Raw genomic sequence first — 21471 nt, forward strand, 5'->3', positions numbered from 1 at the left:
ATAGACTACATTCTAATCTAACAAATCTATAAGTCTTAGAAACTGTAAATATGTTTAATATCTTTCTAAGCCATTTGTCTTGTGTTGTTCTTTCACATAACTAAGACTATAGAAGTGTGAAGCTACGTCCCATTATTCCAAGGCCCATGCATGAGAGGGTTCCTGGTATATATTTTATATCTTGTAAGGGTCTCTATTACGTCCTTAACCATCCTTGACCTTAACATGTGTTTCATGGAGCGGAAGATATGATGACTAGTTGCCTGTAAGTATGGTAATTAGCTCGTGGTACTTGGGTGTGCAGAGCTTGCAGCGAATTTGAAAGGAGTTCGAAACAAAGTTGTTTTTGCATCCAACCATTTCAAAAAATTCTTCCAGGTTCGGCCAGGGATGTTGAAGGGTTGGCTGGTCTTCCTGGCTACCAGCCTCCTCGCTGGTGCTTGGTTGGGACATTTCGCTCAAGTTCTCTTGAGTCTCTGCCACAGACATCTTCGTACTAGGCTACATACGTCTGCTGTTTCCTTGCTGGAGTGTGACGTGATTTGTGTCATGTGCAGGTGCGATGCATCGCGTACAAACCAATAAGGTGTCGGAATGGTACATGTTTATACTTCTCATCCAACCACAATCAAATTCACTCTATCCGGATGGTGTGATTTATCTGGATAGTTTTTATATATATTTTTTTTTAACAATGACAAGCCGGAATGAAAACAAGCCAAACTGAAATAGGAGTAATGAGTAAGAGAATGAGAAAGTACAGATAATTGCGTGAAAAAGTCTACTGTAAAATAATTACTCCAGTAAAGTATAGCTACCCAAAATTTCTACTTAAAGGTCCCATGACATGGTGCTCTTTGGATGCTTTTATAGACCTTATTGGTCCCCTAATACTGTATCTGAAGTCTCTTTCCCGAAATTCAGATTTCCCAGAATTACAGTCACTAGAGCCAGTCCCACAATGAGCTTTTCTTCCTTTTCCTTAGTCTGTAGCTATTGAGGGGGGTGGCTTGACCAACTGCCACTTTGCTCATTTGAAAGCCATGATGTCTCTCTTTCTCATGGGCAGGCCAAATTCTCTGGGTGGGCAAAGCAGAGAAAGGGGAGGTAACCTTGCTCCTTATGACCTCATAAGGAGAAGATTCTAGATCGGCCCATCTGAGCTTTCATTTTCTCAAAGGCAGAGCAGGATACCCAGGGCTCGGTTTACACCTATCACCATTTCTAGCCACTGGGGGACCATAGGCAGGCTGGGGGAACTCATATTAATGTTAAAAAACCTCATAAAGTGACATTTTCATGCCATGGGACCTTTAAGTAAAGTAACAAAGGATTTGTACTTCGTTACTTGACACCTCTGTCTATTAATTGATGGAATAGCTGACAGTATAACGCCTTTGCATCTTGAACAAAGTCACACTTGGCCATTGGCTGCATCCTTTGGTTTTATTCAGAATAGATGTAAATAAAGTAACAGCTGCATGTTTTTCACTTCACCTTTTCACATTTTTGCCAACTTTTTTTATTTGCTTTTTTCAATTTTACAGTCCCGTGACATGCAGAACAGATATTGTGAGCAATGTATAAAAAAAGAAAAACAGAATGCCACCTCTATCCAATTTCCCACCCACCCAGTTCAGGTCCAAAGCGGACGGGGACATCAGAACAGAACTTCTCATGGCTAATGGGCAAAACTGAGCCCCATGACCTGAAAAACCCAGTAATTAACAGGGACTTCCAGTGTCCCCGACTCTCAGAACAGCAGATCAGTGCAATAACAGAGCAATAACAACACAAACAGGCAAATGGCATGGCAGCATCGCGTGCTTAAGGCACAGCATTCGGGGAAAAAAGCAGAACTAAAAACTGTACAGTTATACAGGCAGTCATGAAAACAAAAGTAGAGACTGTGGAAAAACCAGAAGATAAGATTCCAGTCCTGGCAAGGCGTGGACAGGGGCGGCAACACTCCGGTTCTAATAAACAAGTTAGCAGGGTAGCGCAGGGTAGGTCTGAGACCCAGGTTGTAGAGCTGTTTCAGAATATGTCGGTATGCGGAACGTTGCTCGACCACCTCGGGCGGGTAGTCCTCAAAGATGTGGAGCGGGGAGCCCTTGTATGTCATGTGGCATCACAAGGGGACGTGTGGTAGAGGGACGCTATTTTCCTCTACAGGAGTGGCTACCCAGTGGCAAAATGGCCGCCACCCACACTACAAGTCCCAGAATGCACTGCACAGGGAGGTGCAAATGCCTCAGCCTGTTGATTACTGCAGGTGCTCATGCACTGGAAGAAGACAAAGAGAGCAGAGGCAGAGAGAAGAAAAGCAGAGTTCATGGGGAAAGAACCTAAGCTACCAGGACTTTGCTAAACCTAGTAGTTTTACTCCCAGTACGTTTTTCGTTGGCCTATTTTCTGAAAAGACTGCTTAAAATAAAACCTCTGTTTGCCTGCAACCACTTTTTGGCTTATCTCTGCCCTACACCCCACCTGCTACAAAGAAACACCTCTCATGACATCACAGTCAGCTTGCCACGAACCCTGCTAGCCTTGTGTACAACCAACTCCAGACTCTGGTATCTGTGGAACCGCACCACGACAACTCATCGTTTTTCATCGTGGGCCAGCTGGCGTTCTGTTAGCTCTTTCCAGTTCCGGAGCAGAGTCCAGTATTTGTTCGCCAAGGACCTCAGCTAGGAGTTGTGAAAAAAACCCTGTTGGTTGCGCACCTTCGATTTTCTCAGGGAGGCCGACTATTCTTATGTTATATCTTCGGTGTCTGTTTTCAAGATCGAGGAGTTTAGCGTTCACCACAGACACCGCAGCTAGCTTAGCCTCCACGTTTTTCATGCCCTGACTCATGGTGTGACTCCAGCGACGAAAGGCGCTGTTTGTAATCCAATATAGTAGTCTGGACACTATCTAATCTTGCCTTGAGTTTGGAAAGCGCCGCATTGAATTCGGCTTGAAAGAAAGACTTGAACTCAGTCAAAAGCGAGGCCCTGTGTTCCGCTAGCATAGCCGTTAGCATGGCGGCGGTCACTGGCGAATCACCCTTCTTTGGGACGTCTTTTTTCGACGTGCTGGACATCCTCTCATCGTGACGGGGTGCTGCCGAATAAAGTTGAATATAAATGGATAGTTGTAGCGATATGGCTGGACTGTAAAGAAGGTTAGAGATGAAAAAGATGGGAGTGGAGGGCGAACGAGGCCGCTTCACCACGCAGCCTCACCGGAAGTCCACCTTATCACATTTTAATAGCAAAGTTCTTGTTTATTTTCAGGCTGGAGGCAATTCCAGACGCAACTCCCAATACACGTTAAGTGTATCCCAATACACGTAAGCTTCAACTGAGTAAAGTTGAAGCTCAAACCAGTGTTGCCAAGTCCGCTTATTATAAGCGACTTTGGGCTTGTTTTTCTGTAAAGTCGCTTACAAATATTGGTAGTCGCGGGTCGCGGTTTTTTGGGCTTGTTTCTAAAGTGTAGTTGCTTATTTGGGCTTGTTCCCAGCTCCATAGTAAGTTGTCAAGCAGTCTTGCCTGTTCCCTCTGTCCCTCCCCTTTCCCCATACACACAGGAGACAGCAGAGTTTTTTCCCACCCACATCCTGCTTATAATTGGCTCTGTACCAGATGGCAACATGTACTAGCCAATCAGAGGCAGAGCAGGTCAATCTGTTTTTTTTCTGTTTAGGAAAACGTCAGTGAGTGACATTTAAATGAAAATACGCGCGAGTCGCGACTGATGGTGAGTGACTGCTGTAGGAGAGTTTTTGGAGGAACAAATGCCCGGGGCAAAGTGGGCGAAATACGGGAAGAAATATAACAAAGACTGGGAGAAAGAGAAAGGAGTAAAAGAATGGATTCAACCCGTCGCGGGTTGAATCAATAATTTATCCTGTTTCTGGGTTATAGTTATTTAAAAATCTTCTGCTGTCCCTGCAATAATAAATAAAGAATTTGTGAATTCAGGATATTTATTTGTGTGTGCAAATTTTAATTACCAGAGGTTACTGTGTATATAATGTACTTGGTACATCAGTCTATATTTGATATCCCATTAGTTTTCTAATGTTAAATAATGTTAAAAGGTGGTTTAACTCCCTATTGTAGTGCACACAGTTTATTTATTTTTCTCTTCCCGGAACCTAGGGGGGCTCCGTAGAAAAAGTTGCTTGTTTTGGGCTTGTTTTCACAGGCCTGGTTGCTTATTTGTCTCGCGAGATCTGGCAACACTGGCTCAAACGGAACATGTTAGAGATTGTTTCCCCTGCAGGGAGATCACAGACTAAAACCTAAGTGCTGCTCCTCCAAAAGGCCTCAGGAAAACTGTAACTACAGTCTGCACACACTGTGGACACACATGTTCAAATGCTAACGTGCTGCTGGCAAAACGGTTAAGGATGGAAGCTTTGGGTGCGTTGCTTAGGCCTAATTGAACGGAGGAATTATGGTATTCTTCAGTAGCCTGAGTAACTTTAACCGTTGTTCATGTGAAATCTCAAAGACAGCCTGATGCTTTGTTTATAGACTATTTGTGGGTGCGTTGTCACCCCGGCAGGAGGTGTGCCAACAGGGCTTGAAGCAGGTGAATCGGTCGTGCTATTAACGTCATCACTACACAATTTCTTTAGCCTGGGTAAACCCTGACGACCTTCCAGAAAATTTGAGATTTGCTCTGCAAGTCAGTCTGGCGAAGAGCCCTTTGAAACCCATTTACATCCATCCATCCATCTTCGTCCGCTTATCCGGTGTCGGGTCGCGGGGGGAGCAGCTCCAGCAGGGGACCCCAAACTTCCCTTTCCCGAGCAACATTAACCAGCTCCGACTGGGGGATCCTGAGGCGTTCCCAGGCCAGGTTGGAGATATAATCCCTCCACCTAGTCCTGGGTCTTCCCCGAGGCCTCCTCCCAGCTGGGCGATGCCCTGGAACACCCCCTCGGGAGGCCCAGGGGCATCCTTACCAGATGCCCGAACCACCTCAACTGGCTCCTTCGGACGCAAAGGAGCAGCGGCTCTAAAAGCTCCTCACGGATGACTGAGCTTCTCACCCTATCTCTAAGGGAGACGCCAGCCACCCTCCTGGGGAAACCCATTTCGGCCGCTTGTACCCTTGATCTCGTTCTTTCGGTCATGACCCAGCCTTCATGACCATAGGTGAGGGTAGGAACAAAAACTGACCGGTAGATCGAGAGCTTTGCCTTCTGGCTCAGCTCTCTTTTCGTCACAACGGTGCGATAGATTGAATGTAATACCGCACCCGCTGCGCCGATTCTCCGACCAATCTCCCGCTCCATTGTCCCCTCACTCGCGAACAAAACCCCAAGGTACTTGAACTCCTTCACTTGGGGTAAGGACTCATTCCCTACCTGGGGCCTCATTTATAAAATCTGTTACGCAAGAAAAAGTTGCGTGAAGCACGGTGAAATTTGTCGTCGCAACATTCCTCGCAATAGTCGGGATTTATAAAGAATTTCCATGCGTAAAAATGTTCCCAGTTTTCCGCAACCTTTTGACCACACGTGTGATCGTGCGTAATGCTCCCAAGGTTTTGTAGACTGCGTTTTAGTGAACTCAGATGGTATGCCCGTTTTCCGAACCTAACCCAGTTTTTGTTTTCCTGAACCCAACAATCCCGTTCTTGCTAAACCGACCCAGAGCCGGTCGCGGCCCGCCGAGGGCTGCCAGCAACGAGGGGAGAGGCAGGGGACCCTCCCACACCGTGCAAACTCTCCCACGCAAAACACACCGCTGCCAGGGTCCCCTGCCATCTCCCGGAAATGCGGTGTGTGTGTGTGTGTGTGGTGTGTGTGTGTGTGTGTGTGTGTGTGTGTGTGTGTGTGTGTGTGTGTGTTTTTTGTGTGGTCGCGTCTTTATGTGGTTGGTTGTCTGATTGTAGGTGTCTGTGTGTGAATGTTGTCTTTCTGCACCTGCTATTCCCACACAGTTACCATACAAGTAACCAAATTGTCACATTTCAAGCACTTTCACCTGTTTTGCGCCAATAATGATCCAAAATCTTGTTTCTATTTTTTACTTTTTTAATAATTGAATTTCCTTTCTCACAAAAACGAAAATGATCATATGATCATAAATGTGATCTCACAGGGGTAAATAATGCAAATATGAACCATAAATGATGTATATCATTGGTAATTGAGCTGTTAAGTAGTAAGGCTGTGTAACAATATGAACAGTACACACGGGTTACGGCTTCCAAACAGGATTTAGTTTGGATGTTCTACCTCTGTTAGGAGCACATCGATCTCACAATCACTGAATCGTGTTTTTCCCCCATTTTTCCGGGTTCGTGATTGGTGATCAAGGGCTCCTTTCAAGGCTGGAATATTCATTGATTGATTAACATGGACCTTATTAGGACAAATATGGGAAGACCTTTGGAGGAGCGTGAGGCTCGTGTACCGACCGCATACTGTATAGCGCAAGTCCGTAATTTATAACGAGAAGAGTGCATACCGGTGTGCGCCGCAAGGTTTTATAAATCAGAATATTGTTTTTGCGTACGAAAATTCTGACCTTTTTGCGCACGAAATCTTTCAGAATAGAATCTACGCAAAGTTTTATAAATGAGGCCCCTGGAGAAGGCATTCCATCGGTTTCCTGCTGAGACATTTACAATGTCCCCAAAATCGAGGCACCAATCACAACCGCTGAGGCGGGCTTTACACCAATCACAACCGTTGAGGCGGGCTTTACGCGACGACGAGCAGCTTTTTGTTTACATTCAACATGATGGCTACCAAAGCGCAGCGTCACCCAGATCGTTGGTCTGATTGGTTGGACTATTCAATGCGCCCAGAGGCATTTGAGAGGCGTCCGTTGGTGATGGGCTGTGAATGAACCTTCCCCAGACCCACTCTCAGTTACAACTGAGAGTGGGTCTGGTGGCAGCCAGGCTACAATTTCTTAGTAAAACCAAAATTAATTAAACTGCCTTGTTTTCTTTTTGCCATGGCTATATGATGCTAACTGCAGAAGTTAGTGGCCTCCAGTGTTTATATTTTTTTTACAAATCTTTGAGTTAACAACTAAACGTGAGTTGAATTTGCACCGCAGCGCCGCCACGCCTTGATGCTCATGAAAATAATAGCATGTATAGTTATCTTTATTGAAGTGAATTAGGTTTAAATCGCCGTCATGCATGAATGAATGATATTTTTGCAATTTTACACATTATAATCCATGATGATCACATTACACAAAACTGAAATTGCACATCAAAATGACACACTGTTAACATTTTTAGAGATCCCCCCCAAAATTTCCCAAATCACATTTTCAGGGGAGCCCAAGTCTTATTAAGGGGAGCTGAGCTCCCGTAGTTCACACCCTGCAGCTTCTCTTCTATATTAATATATGAACTATATATCATGTGTTGTTCACTCATGCATTTGTAAATGATGTATGACTGAAATTGTATGTGTTAGGTAACCATAGTTCAGGTGTAGGTATCTGTTCATTCAGTAATTGACACTATCATGGTATAGGATGCAGTGCTTTTGAGACATTTTTACTCTCAATCCAATCAGAGGAGCTCTAACTGACTTTGGCAGGAATCATCTGGGAGGATCTGGTTAAGAAAATTGGCCATTTTGTTTAAAGATGAGAGGGAAATAAGCTTGGACACATCTACACATGATTGTGTTGAGTATTTCAGCCCTCTCACTCTCAAAAGAATTTACTGTTTACTGTCCACAAAATACATAATTATATAAATGCCTTGTCAGAAAGGGGTACTCTGGTTCAAAAGTATTGTTAATGGACTGCATAGCGCTTTTCTAGTCTTAACGACTACTCAGAGACGTACAGGCACCATTCACACACTGGAGGCCGAGGCTGCCATACACGGTGCAACCTGCTCGTCAGATAACCATCACTCATATTCACACAGCGATGGAGCAGCACAGGAGCCTGAGATATGGGTCCAGGTCTATAGGACTGCCTAGTTGACTCTAATCAAGTAGATGGCATGTAGCCAGTGTGTTCACACTTCACAAACACACTCTAACCCAGTGTTTCTCAAATGGGGGTACTTTGGAGGACTGCAGGGGGTACGTGAGATATTTAACAAAATGTTTAATAGTTACAAGGCTGTTGTGCAGAAGATTGTTTCCTACCAGTATGTGACATTTGTGTCACCTTCTTTGGACCTATTCTATCTTTCCTTCCTTCTGCTGTCTTACTTTTTACAAGTTTCTCGCTTTTTTCGAAGTTATGTAACTGTTTTTGAAGTTTTTGATACTATTATCGACCTATTCTTGCCTTACTCCCTTCTTCTTTCTACCATCTTTTTCCAAGGTTTTGCCTTTTTTACAGATTTTGTCTCCTTTTCTCATCTGGGCTGTTGTTTAGTAAATCTATCGCGGGCAGTGCTGTACTCTTCCTCTTTATGGTCAGGGGGTACTTTGCTTAAAGAAACAATTCAAATGGGGTACATTATTGAAAAAAGTTTGAGAACCACTGCTCTAACCCACACAGTGGGGGCACATGCACATATACTTTAGTAATCTTATCAGTTATTTGTTTTTTGAAATGTCCATGTAAGCAGGAAACCCTGGTTAGTTTTTCTGGGTAAGGGATTACAGATTAAGCACATGTCAACAGAGAACAGAGAGCAGCAGCAGCGGCACACTGCCAGCCAGTCACACTTTCTATTATATTTGTATTGAGACAGGCAGGAACTCTGAGCAGACTTTTAAAACGTTGTCTTTAGAGTGCTGGAGGGTTGAATGTAGCTGTTAGACTTTGATGTTGATTTTGGCGGCTGCCTTATCAAGGTCCATTTTGTTAAATATTTGAGTTTGCGTCCTGTACGCCTACAGGATGCTGAGGCGGGCAGGAAAGATTGTAGCCGATCCCTCTCACCCCGGACACCAGTGTTGGGCAAGTTACTTCCAAAATATAATACATTATAGATTACTAGTTACTGTCATTTGAGATTAATTAGTTATATTACAATATTACTCTCTCTGAAATGCGTTACACTACTTTTGCATTACTTTTGAGTTACTTTCACCAAAATAACAGCGGAAGTTTGATTAGGCAGCTAGCTTGTGAATTTCACCACCGGATCAATAAAGTCTCCTCTTTATCCACTTTAATACATCATACATTATTCATAATATTGTGTATAAGTAATATGAATAGACAAAGTAACTAAAGCTATAAAATTAGATAAGTAAAACGTACAATAGGCAAGCAGGAGAGAATGAAAATACTCAATTAAAAGTACCTTACATTGTATTGTAAAATGTTTGTTAATAGCACTTGAAGAAGAAATTCATGTTGTTTAGTTTAAAACACTCTAAAGGAAATGGTCAGTTATAGTGTGATTAAAACTCACTATTTACATTATTTACAGTACTTGATTTACAGCTGATATGTGAAAAGGTACACAACCTTATTTAACAGTAATTTAGTTTTACTGCGAACCGTCACAGGAAGTGCTTTTATTTTGAAGTAGTCTACACGGAAGTTGTCTTGTGTACTCTTGCTCATTGTCGCCAACTCAGCGACTTTGTCGCTAGATTTAGCGACTATTCAGATCCCCTTAGCCAGAGATGGGAGTAAGTCACACCTGGGCAAGTCACAAGCAAGTCTCAAGTCTTAACCTTCAAGTCACAAGCAAGTCCAAGTCATTTTTTTGACAATCAAGTCAAGTCATAGCTTTGGTCAAGCAAGTCACAAGTCAAGTCATACAAAAGTTTCCATTTTTAAAACAATGGTTATAACTGGATTTTTGTATTTATTTACATCTACTGTTTTTTTTATTCAAAAGACATTGCGTCCAAGCCACATACATCTGAACAGTTTACATTTATACAGATAAAAAAGCACAGCCTAAAACTGATATTAGGCCAACAATAAATCAACATACACATTTGTTCAATATGCCTCAAACATGACATCAAATCATGAAATTCATTCAGACAATTCAAGTATGGTTTCTAAGTCAAATAATATTCTTCAAACATGCCTCACTTTTATGGGACAGAAACACATCCTTTAACCTTTCCTTCTCTTAAAGAAAAATAAAACATATTCTTTAAGAGTAGCTGAATCCCACCACCTTTGCGTAATTTGGAGAGATTGACTGAGTGTATTTAATTTATCACATGGAATGGATAGTATGATAATATTTGTCAGTGTATTTGTGAGTCACTGTGTGTATATGTGCCTAGCTTTATTCACATACTTACATATGTGAGTGTGTGTGTGTGTGTGTGTGTGTGTGTGTGTGTGTGTGTGTGTGTGAGAGAGAGAGAGAGAGAGAGAGAGAGAGAGAGTGCAGTTTGTGTTGTGTGTGCCAAATTTTATTCGCGCTTACCACCACCTTGAACAAAGAGGGGAGGGTGTGCTTATTCATGGCCCAAAACTGAAGGGAGTTCTGTCCATCACAAACGTCCAACTAGTGGTTCAGCTGAATATGGGGACTGGAACCTTAATCTCTCCCAATTTGAAGTGTTTGATGAAATTCGACGTGGTGGTTGACGTCGGGCATTTTTGTAGTGCAGACCTTGCAAACTGCTGTTCGTTTCTTCTTTGCCTGGTCAGATGTGTAATCCTTATAGCCAAACTTTATTATTTTCGGTGCAGAGGGATCCATGACGTTAAGTTCCTAGCCGTAGCCAGTCTCGTTTACTGCAGGTCTGCCGCCGCGTGCCGCGTCATCATATCAATGGATCCCGCGCATGCGACAGCACTAAAATCGTAAAGAATTATACGATTTTACTCCTCCTCCTCCTCAACATCAGAGGGGAAAAATACATGTTTATTAAACAGAAAATCAAGTCATTTCAAGTCATTTGACTCAAGTCTAAGTCAAGTCTCAAGTCATGAATATCAAGTCAAAGTCAAGTTGAGTCTTTTATGAATATTTATCAAGCAAGTCTCAAGTCCTAAAATTTGCGACTCGAGTCTAACTCGAGTCAAGTCATGTGACTCGAGTCCCCCATGCCTGCCCTTAGCGACTTTTTTTCACAGGCGACTAGCGACAAATCTGGCGACTTTCTGTAGAAAAGACAGCAACTTTCTGTAAAAAAAAGTCGCCAGTATTGTCCAGCGACCATGCAAGGTATTTCTCTCCTGTGTCACCTCTCTCTTCTGTTGTGTGAATGAGGAGCAGAGGAGCAGCCCCTCCCCTCTCTCCTCATGTGTATTAGCGCAGTGCGCAGGCAGGTAGAAAGGGGAGAAGGGACAGGGTGCGGGGCCGGTGTAGGTAGGAGAGACAGCGGGACGCGATGGGAGAAAGACGCTGCTGGGCTGGCCTGGTCCTGGGCAAGCAAGCCTTCTTTGAGAATTCTTTATCGTTCTTTTTCCCTCCCTTTGTAGAACAACAACGTGAAAAAGAAATATCAATCGCAGGACACAAAGTCAAACGCAGGACTCAATCCCCGCTCTCCTGGGTGAAAGTCCTGTGTTTTACCCATCCTCCACCCTGACCAATGTACCTATTTGGATTTTCGCCCTTTCATACTACTCGCTACGGCGTCAATTCATACACAATTGCAATTGGCATACGGAAGTACCGGAAGTACATGCCACTGGCACATGCCACATGCCACTTAAAAATCTAACTGCCTCTCAAAACAATACACCATTAAATGTTGCGTTAAAATGTGTTGTAACTTGCCTTACTGGGTTTGTAATGAGTATAATATTACCAAAATGTAATTAGTAATGTGTTATATTACTGTGTTACAGCAAATTAACATTACTTTTGTAACGCGTTACTCCCAACACTGCTGGACACACACTGTTCTTTCTGATTCTGTCTATTTTTTCATTTTAAACTTTGACCCTCTCACTGTGTGTCTTGTTCTTCCAACCAAGCTAGCTAGCTACCGCTAGGGTTACCTGGTAACTTAAGGGAAAGTTTACAGATTTTCTCTTCTGCTGTACATGCTGATGAATGTCTCCAGTACCCGGAGGTCTGCGTTTATCCGCCGGTAAATCTCTGCTGGATGACTCGCTTCAGAAGGGTTGAAAATAAGCAACTTTCCCTTTTAGCATTTAGCTTAGCGCAGCTCCATTGAAACCAAACGCAACAGTGGCTTGGCCACCCCAGCTCCATCCTGTCGTACAAACATGTTCAATTCTGACTCCAAAATACCTAGATGGCCAAAATTCAATCTCCTAACTATTATTATTATTATATAATAATATATTATTATATTTTATTATTATTATTATTATTATTATATAATATATTATTATATATACTGTATAATATTATTATAATAAATGAACAAATTTTATGATGTAAGCCGAAAATGCGCTTCCCTTCTTTGAAAAACCAGCAGCCGCCACTTACCATTAATGAGCTAGGTTAGCCTTTAGTAGCTATATGTCTTTGTTATATGAGCGCAGCTTAGCTTTAGCCTTGTAGCAATTAATATAATGATGATGATAATAATAAACACTGCATCAAGAATTGTGCTTTTTACGGATTGGATTCCTGACAATATTCTGGTTAGGGACCGTTCGGTATTTATGGAATGGACCATCGGAGGAAAATAGGGGAGGGCCATGTCTTTTTATAATTTGTTGAAGGGAAGGTCCACATGCAAGCTCCCAAATTGACGCTTGTCTGAGAAATGGAGTTTTGGATAATGTTCAGCTTCGACAGCTTTACCTTTATGCTAAAATATACAATGACTGAGGAAGCCTAGTGCGAGTCCATATATAGCAACCAGTTCATGTTTTGAATTTGTTATTACCCAGTGTGCTTTGTTGAATGGTCTCAGTGTTTTATTGTTTTATTTCATGTGAATACTAGTTTACTAGAGGAGTAACTTAGTATTTGAAGTAATGCAGTAATGAAGGAAGTGTGCATAAGAGATTCCATGCTTATTGTGTTTCCATAACAATGTTAGTGAGTAAATCTACTGAAATGGCCACCATAACAGTGGCGTGTGATGTGTAAGATGAGAAAGCAGAGGTTAAGTCATTTATGTCATGGCTGTAAAAAGACAATGGGCATTTTTGCCAAGTGCAAACCAATACATAAGGCATCAGTAAAATATTAGGGAGGGTTGTGCCTCTTTTCCCAATCATTTTGGAGGGTCATAGAAAATGTATTGCTGGTGAAGGGAGGGTCAAGTCTATTTTGATGAAAGATCCCAAAACTCCTCTGGTGACCCCTTAAATAAATAATGAACAGTCCCTTAGTTGACTTTACGCCACTGTAACTAAGATGCATCTCACGTCTCTGTGGTGCAACCAAACATTGTTACAGCTTTAGTGTCAAACTAGCTGGTTTTAATGTTCATCGTACATGGTTTAGTGTGGACTTTACCTTAAAAGAGAACTTACTGTACACAAATGCTGCTTTAAAAAAATATATTATGAAAGCTTTATGTATGAGCTGATCAAATTCAAGCCATTCTGAGCCGTGATGTCTGCACAAGGCAGGTCAATGAAAGAAGTTTCATCACAGAAATTTACACCATGACTGTTTATTTGACATGTTTAGTAATATGTTCTATTTCTCGTATACTTTAGAGACTGTTACAGAACTTTTCAAACAGTTATGGTTGCTTAAGCGTTGTGTGGTGTATCTCAGTCCTCGTCTCTGGGGCTGGGGCGGCGCCAAGTACGAGGCCAGGGGCAAATGTGGTGGAGAGCTGGGTCCGATCCATGGCAGCGATGGAAGCGATGCCAGGCATGGAATTGGTGTTTGGAACCGAATGGGGGCCTATGATGCTGCTTTTCTTGGTCAGGATGGCCATCGCCGGAATGATGGCGGCCACGGTGGCCATCGCTGTCATGATGGCGGCCACGTTGGCCATCGCTGTCATGATGGCGGCCACGTTGGCCATTGTTGTCATGATGGCGGCCACGTTGGCCATCGCTGTCATGATGGCGGCCATCGCTGTCATGATGGCGGCCACGTTGGCCATCGCTGTCATGATGGCGGCCACCACGGCCATCGCTGTCATGATGGCGGCCACCATGGCCATCGCCAGCATGGGGACCAAAGTGATGTCTGCCACCGCCTGCATGGGGAGGATAATGCCTGCATACGGGCTCTTGCTCACCAGGGCCAAGGGCAGTCGTGTTCTGTTCAGAACAGAGACAACAGAGTTAGTTGAAGTGTATTTCTTCATATTATATCTGTATATAACTGCACATTTCTAAACATATGGGTACAGGACTAATGAACAATGTAAAGTATAGCAAGGCATTCCAAAACAAGAACTGGAGTTTAGGAAAGATAACTACATCAGTCTCAGCATGAAGTAGATTACGTGAACACATATGATTAGGATGTGGACTCACCGATGGGGGATAGAATTCACACTCGACTGACTGGAGGCCGGTTTGCCTGAAGTAAGTTGACTTGCAGAAAGCATGATGCTTTGAAGAGAGGAGAGAGAGAAACTGATGAACTCAACATCACACTCAGTCATGTTGTTACCTGTCCTTCAAAACAATGGACTACCTAGCTCTGATCCTGGACTCCTACTACTGTACAGATCAGTCAGACTTTGTAACGATAAAGAACATGATAAATGTTAAGTAAGAAAAAACATGATTGTCAATGTTTATTTGTGAAATTGTGAATAGTACTTCCTTTACCTCCGCTCTCTACTTCTCTACTACTTCTTGCTTATTCACAGACTATTTTGTTTTGAGGCCCCCTGGTGTTTTGGAGAATACTGCAATGATCAATGCGTTGAGGATAAACATCTCCGTGCATGCTCGTAGTTCGTGCACCATCTACAGAGGCCAGATGAGTATAAATGAAGCTTTTATAAGACCAAGACAACCAAAGGCAACCAGAGCTCACTCATCACATCTCACCATGAAAGTAAAACTCAACTTACCATAGTGTCTTTTAAAGGTGCTCTAAGTGATGTGATGCGTTTTTTAGGCTACAACATTTTTGTCACATACAGCAAACATCTCCTCACTATCCTTTAGCTGCCTGTCCCCTGAACACACCAAAGACAGCCCAGGCTCCACAAACACCAACAAAAACAAACTGCGCAAACCTGCCCCATGAAACATAACAAACAGTGTTCCAGCCAATAACCGACGAGAAGCAGCTGGTTGAGTGGTGAACGTGCGTTGTGGAAGTAGCCTACGTGCTAACGCTGCTGCAGTGATGGTTCAACCAGCTCCTTCTTGTCTGTTATTGGCTGGAACACTGTTATGGTTCGTGGGACAGGTTGGCGCAGTTTGTTTTTGTTGGTGTTTGTGGAGCCTGGGCTGTCTACAGAGACCGCATTTTTTTACAGTGTGTTCATGGGACAGGCAGCTAGCAGATAGTGAGGAGATGTTTGCTGTATGTGACGAAAAATGTTGGAACCTAAAAAACGCGTCACATCACTTAGAGCACCTTTAAATTCAGTACATAAGATGTCAAAATGTGGCTGTGAATTTTTCCAAAGCTTGTGTGAGTTGTACTTACAGCTCTGTCGGGGCAGAGGGGTTTGCATGCCTCAGGATTGATTCTGCTTCCCATTGGACAATGAGTCTCCACAAGGGCAAACTCAGCATAGTAGTCCTTCCCAGACTGAGCCAGGACAAGAAAGAGAAGGTGAGATGCGAGATTACAGACATTACTGAGCAGCATTAATTCCCAAACATATATACAAACTAGGGCTGTCAAAGCATTAATGCATGTGCTGAATCTAAAAAAATAAAGCGTTATTTTTTTTTATGCAAAGTAATCATTTTATCAAGAGTAAAAAGATCGCTGGTTCTTAATTTATAGTTGTTTTTTAGTTTTTTTAAGGTGCATAGCAGTGACTAACGTTTTGATGTAAGGTTCGAAGGGCTCTGATGAAGATGTAACCTTATGTAAACGTTAGTCACTGCTATGCACCTTAACATTTTTTAAAAATAACAAAAAACTATAAAATAAGAATACATCTGTGTTGCACCGGCGATCTTTTTACTCTACACTGTCTTGTCTTGCCCTGGTTGCACCGGATTGTTGTGGTTTACAGAAGCGCAGGGAACTCTCTCTTTTTTACTCATCATTTTATCAAGTTTGACCCCAACCTCTTCCTGTTAATCACAGCCCATGACTGTGATTTGATTAAAAAAAACTGCTAGAACCCATCTCTCTGTTATATAATTATACAAAACAGAAGAGTGTGTGTGTGTGTGTGTGTGTGTGTGTGTGTGTGTGGTGTGTGTGTGTGTGTGTGTGTGTGTGTGTGTGTGTGTGTGTGTGAGAGATTCCCTCTACCCCAAGTCTGATCCGTCCCACTTCCTTCAGGATGTAGTGGTGCTGGTTGGTGGCGTTCTGGTTGAACTTGCTCTCAGCTTCATTAATAGACTTGAGACCTTCAGTGCTGTTCAGTGGGACCAGCACGGGAACGTCCAGGTCGGTTTTACTACACACACACACACACACACACACACACACACACACACACACACACACACACACACACACACACACACACACACACACACACACACACACACACACACACACACAGTTCTTGTTATGAGAGAGCCTGCTCTGTGACGCTTCCAGTTTAGTGATCATTTTTTAAATCATGACATCCCTGTACAGAACATGAGAGCCGCCATATATGGTTTAAGACACTGCAAACATAAAGACATGCATGCAGCTAGGACTACAGTTGAAAATTATCCGACTGGCTAACACTGGCGCATTTACAGAAATGTTGATTAATGTGCATTGTCCTAATCAAAATAAATAAATCTTAAATCTTAAACAAGCTTTCTTCCTCCAGGAGTAGGGCGGGCCGTAGAGGAAATATTAGTTTGATAGACTCATGTTGTCAGCTCAACAAAAAGATCAGATTGATTCTAAAAACCTCCATCTAACAAAACATCCAAGTATGTCATTGGCTGCTTCAACCACATTTTTGACCATGCCTGATGAAGATCTCTGTTAGACCGAGGTGTTGCTCTATCAAGTTAAATTGGCTGGGAGGGAGCTGTCAGCCCAGTGCTCAGATCTTTGGTAGGACCTCTGCTGCAGTCATATCACACTTTGTCTGCAGTCCTCCCCAGGCCATCAGTAAAGTAGTAAAGCAGTAACCATATGCCATAGCCTAACCTTAACCATACTACAGATGCCAGGTGCAGATATCGTAGAAATGAATGATTATAAAAAGGTACACTGGATGTGACAAAAAGAAAAACCCCATCCAAGGTCCAGGGTTTAAAAGTTATTAAAGTCTGATACATGACAGAGAAGCCCACCTTGTCGCGTGTCACACTCATACTTGGTGACATTGGCGTCATTATTTTTAACGCTCATCTTTACGGTGCAGTTAGCCGTCACCGCCTACAGAGAAACAGAGACAGACAACATTTCACTGTAGATACCTCACTTCTTCTCCATTACAGACAAGATAGGAGAGTGATGGTCAAATGAAGCTTCGTAAACCATTTCCTTTATTTCTGAGCTCACTAGACGGCGCTCTCTGTTCAAAGAAAAAGATTAAACGAATGGCAATTCAGTGTGTTTTCAACCCTTTGTTGAAGAGAGAACCCCATCTAGTGGGCTCAGAAAAAAGAGAAAATGGTTCACAAAGCTTAATTTGGCCATCACTAAAAACAACTCTCCGCTCTCCATTGACTTGTATTGCAGAACTTTTTTATAAACTGCTGACCCAAAAAACTGAGCTTTTATGAAGACAAAATTGGAAACAGACGTGAGGAATCAGCAGGGACAATGGGGAGACTGGGGGATCCTGACACTAATCTAATGTTATGTCCGACGTTACATTTGCAGCAAGCATGTTCTTACCAAGTCAAATATCCAATGTCAGTTTTAGGCTAACTATACTGTATGTCTGTAAGTTAAACTAAAACACGTAACTGTGGACCCCCCATTCTCTCTGCTGATTCCTCACATCTGTATCCACTTTTGTCTTCATAAAAGCTCAGTTTGATCATGTCAGCAGCGTATAACAACTTAAGTAATGGGCTCTGACTGTATAAAAGAAATGGATTAAGCAAACGTTTGCTTAGCATTTACCCGCTCAGCCTCTCCACGGATCTGACAGTCCTCAAAGTGTTTGGGGTTGACGACGTGGCACACCGTCTCCTGAAGGTTCAACTGCAGCTCAAGGTTACAGCCGTCGTCCGCCTGCAAACAACAGAGTCAGAGCGTAATCACATTTATTGAGGCGTTATGATTAGCCTGTTTTAATTTCCCCACACCTCCCTGCTGCAAGCATCTATCCTGTCAGGAAAAGCTGAAATCATGTAAACATATGGTTCTTCTGCCAGATTTAAGACCAGATAATAAAATGAGGCATCTGGAAGCAGTGCCTCCCAACCAGAGGTGTATAGTCCAGGTGCCAGAAAGTAGAAATCCTGTGCAGCAGCTGTCCCAACCATCACTAAACCAGCTCCTCTACCAGGTAGATGAGCTCGTTAGTGAAAACACCTGTTCTAGATGTAGAGGCAGATCCAAAAACATGGCAGGATTTTTACTTTCTGGCACCTGGACTATACACCTCTGCTCCCAACGGTGCCTTCCAGGCAGCGCTGCCTGGAAGGCACCGTTGGGGGCAAAAAACACAGATAAACTGTCCAATTGCCTTGTGTTTATTCAGATGTAATATGCTTTTTGTACACTGGGTGGCAGTCACCTGTAACAGGACTGCATTTCTACAGGAAGGCTGCTGCGGCCAGGTGTGTTGCGTGCTAGAGGAAGAATACCGTTTTTTGACCGTGATCATGACGTCTGCAGGTAGCGGTGTCTAAAATAGGGATGGCGATATCCAGTCAATTTACCATAAGAGAACCCCCCCCACACACACACACACACAAATATCGTGTACATCTCCTCTACAACACCACGGACGATGAGAGCTTCGTCTTGGAGGTGGACAACGTAATACGACATCACAGATCTTCGTTATGAAGACAACGCCAGAAAAGAGAAGGCATGGAGTTTAACTGTAGGAGTGCTTGGACTGGAAGATAGATACTAGCTTAATAAAGACCTGATTGTTCTGTAAAGTTCTTGTAGACACAATATAATCTGCAAGTCGGGCATCAAGACGCTCCGCTTCTGAGACGCTCCCGGGGTGGTATGGTGTGTGGTGGAGGACGGAACAAAACCGGAACGCAGCACAGACGCGCCTGGTGGGAAATCATGGTTACAGGTATTAACTAATAAAGCTGCTTTGTGTCGAATCAAAGAGTCAACTCGGGACACGAGCATTATTCTCTCCTCTTACAGTTTTTTTCGATTGCTAAACGACAGTGGGCACAACTGGAGTCACATGTGCAAAACTCAAACTACAGTCTGCACTACCACCAGTCACCTGAGCTAAACAGTTCACATCACCTACAAAACTCATTCAAAGCAACACAACTCTTAACACACGTCTCAAACAGTATGCACAGGCCTCACTGAGATAACACACACTGTCACTCAGAACACACTGAGGGTAAAAACACTATGATCAAACACCAATACAGAAATTACAAACTTTCTCATCTTTACAGTTTGAACAATTTGAGTGACTTGACACTACTCAACAGTTTATTTAAGGAAAAAATATAGATTGTATAGCATACCAATTTTTACATAAGGTAAACAAGAAGGAATGAAAATCATCAGTTTTCTTGTAATTTGTTGTCTCTAGTAATTTATGGAATTACTGGGGGAAAAAACTAAAGGTACATAACAGTACCAACGAATAGTGTGACTAATCCTGCCTCTCTCCAACATCATGTGGCAAGTTCTCTTCATCACATTGGATGTCTGCATCATCTCTAAATACAAATTACTGTAATGTGGTGTTTCTATTGCTTTCACCTCCATTACTTTCTGAAAAACAGTAAGAACACAGTTTTACTATTGTAAAGATATAGTGTTTTTCACTTTTTATTATAGCTGCGTACATAACCTCAGACATCTTACCTGGACATGTTGGTATCTTTGCTCTTTTACCCGTTTCTCTCAAACGTTACAGTGTAGAATTGTTTCATTCTTATTTGGCGTTTGTATACAAAAAAAGACTTTCTGAGCTTTCTCTGTATAAATACCATATATGTTCACTAACTAGTCTAAAACAAGACACCTGCTTAGGCTTTCAGCTAAAATTGCAATCAGCAGTGTTTGATAGGCACCAGACTGAAATCTATTCTGTTTTGAATGTGTGGTTAACAGTTTTGACAGCAGTGTGTTAGCATTTGAACAAAGTGCTGTAAATCTACAGTGTTGTGCACGTTGTGGTTAAAGGCATGGGATAAGTGTGTAGAGTTTTGAAAACTGTGTTCAAGCAATGAAAAATGAACTAGAGTTTGGTCCACATGAACTGCTGCTGTGGAGACTGTAGTTAGAGTTTTGCACATGTGACTCCAGTTGTGCCCACTGTCGTTTAGCAATCGAAAAAAACTGTAAACTGTTGATAAAATTACAACTTGGGAAAATCAAAATTTGTATGCATGGCAGGATAACTGCCTAAACGCCCTGCTTAAAACACAAAGGTGAGGGCAAAATATTTGTCTGTCATCACTGATGAACCTGGTTTTATCTCTGATTAACGGCACTTTTGCTACACGTTTGTTCGAATTCCTTAGAATTTACCTTTATTTCAAATTTGCTGAAATAACTTTTGCTTTGTCTCAGCGTGCAGTCCAGGCTGTGCATGTACACAGGGGACAAACAGTACAAAACTAAATAAGACAAACACAGACATATGACTTGTTTTCTGGTTGCTGTTTTATGATTACCCATATATTTGCTATATATTACACTATTTTTATTATATATTATACTACATTCATACTGTACTATATTTAATTTGACATTGTACATATCATTCACACACACAGATTTCATTCACACACACAGATTTCCCTGTGAGCTGTATTTTGTATGAATGAAGTCTTCCAAAATGGAAATACTCAGTTGGACTAATTAGCAGAGAAACTAGTGCTCAGTCACTGCTCTTTTCTGGTTCCCATACCTTTTCGACTTTGTTGCCTTGGATCTCTTGGAGTCTGAACTTGTAGCCGTGGCGATGGTTCTCGTTGATGCGATGCATAGCCAGCTGTGCAGCCGCAGCTCCACTCTCCTCGCTGCATGTCACCAGCTCCATAGCCGGAGCAGCGCTGACCAGCAGCACGGCCGAGGACAGCAGCACCACGATGTGAAAGCCCTTCATGGTGCAGAATAGAGAGGTAGAGGATGGGGACAGGGTTATAGGACGAGGGGTGGGGGGGGGGTGCAAAACAAGAGGAGAGATAAAGGATAAATGTGATAAGAGACTGAAGAGGCGTAGCATGGGGACAGAACCGCAGAGCTGCCAGAGTAAAGAACAAACAGAGACTTTAACCAGAGCAGTCCATCTGATTTTCCACATGCACAGTGAAGGCTTTAATCCCAGCTCCTTGGAGGAAGCTGGGGGGGTTAAATGCAGAACTGTAGCCAATCAACAGCAGTCTCACATAGCTTCCTGTGTTTTCCAGGTGAGATAAAATGAGGTGC

The 21471-nt window shown here is 42.7% G+C and overlaps 1 protein-coding gene across 1 annotated transcript; it reads right to left on the reverse strand.

Annotated features, from left to right (window-relative positions):
- Positions 1–13464: 13464 nt before the first annotated feature.
- LOC120564934 (antihemorrhagic factor cHLP-B-like) lies at positions 13465–21163 on the reverse strand. The gene is made up of 8 exons (XM_039810202.1): positions 20951–21163; positions 17998–18108; positions 17217–17301; positions 16546–16549; positions 16225–16372; positions 15439–15543; positions 14304–14381; positions 13465–14084 (listed from the first exon to the last, which is right to left on the reverse strand). The coding sequence occupies exons 1-8, from the start codon at positions 21146–21148 to the stop codon at positions 13584–13586; spliced, it is 1230 nt and encodes a 409-aa protein (XP_039666136.1). The 5' UTR covers positions 21149–21163; the 3' UTR covers positions 13465–13583.
- Positions 21164–21471: the final 308 nt, after the last annotated feature.

The sequence above is a fragment of the Perca fluviatilis genome, chromosome 9 (genome assembly GCF_010015445.1).
Source record: "Perca fluviatilis chromosome 9, GENO_Pfluv_1.0, whole genome shotgun sequence".
Lineage (NCBI taxonomy): Eukaryota > Metazoa > Chordata > Actinopteri > Perciformes > Percidae > Perca > Perca fluviatilis.

Excerpts from the sequence above, each read along its gene's own strand:
- LOC120564934 (XM_039810202.1), bottom strand. The coding sequence starts at position 21,148 with ATGAAGGGCTTTCACATCGTGGTGCTGCTGTCCTCGGCCGTGCTGCTG. Across the intron at positions 18,109-20,950 it reads AAGGCAACAAAGTCGAAAAG|GCGGACGACGGCTGTAACCT; the intron begins GTATGGGAACCA and ends TGTTGTTTGCAG. Across the intron at positions 14,085-14,303 it reads GTGAATTCTATCCCCCATCG|AACACGACTGCCCTTGGCCC; the intron begins GTGAGTCCACAT and ends TGTTCTGAACAG.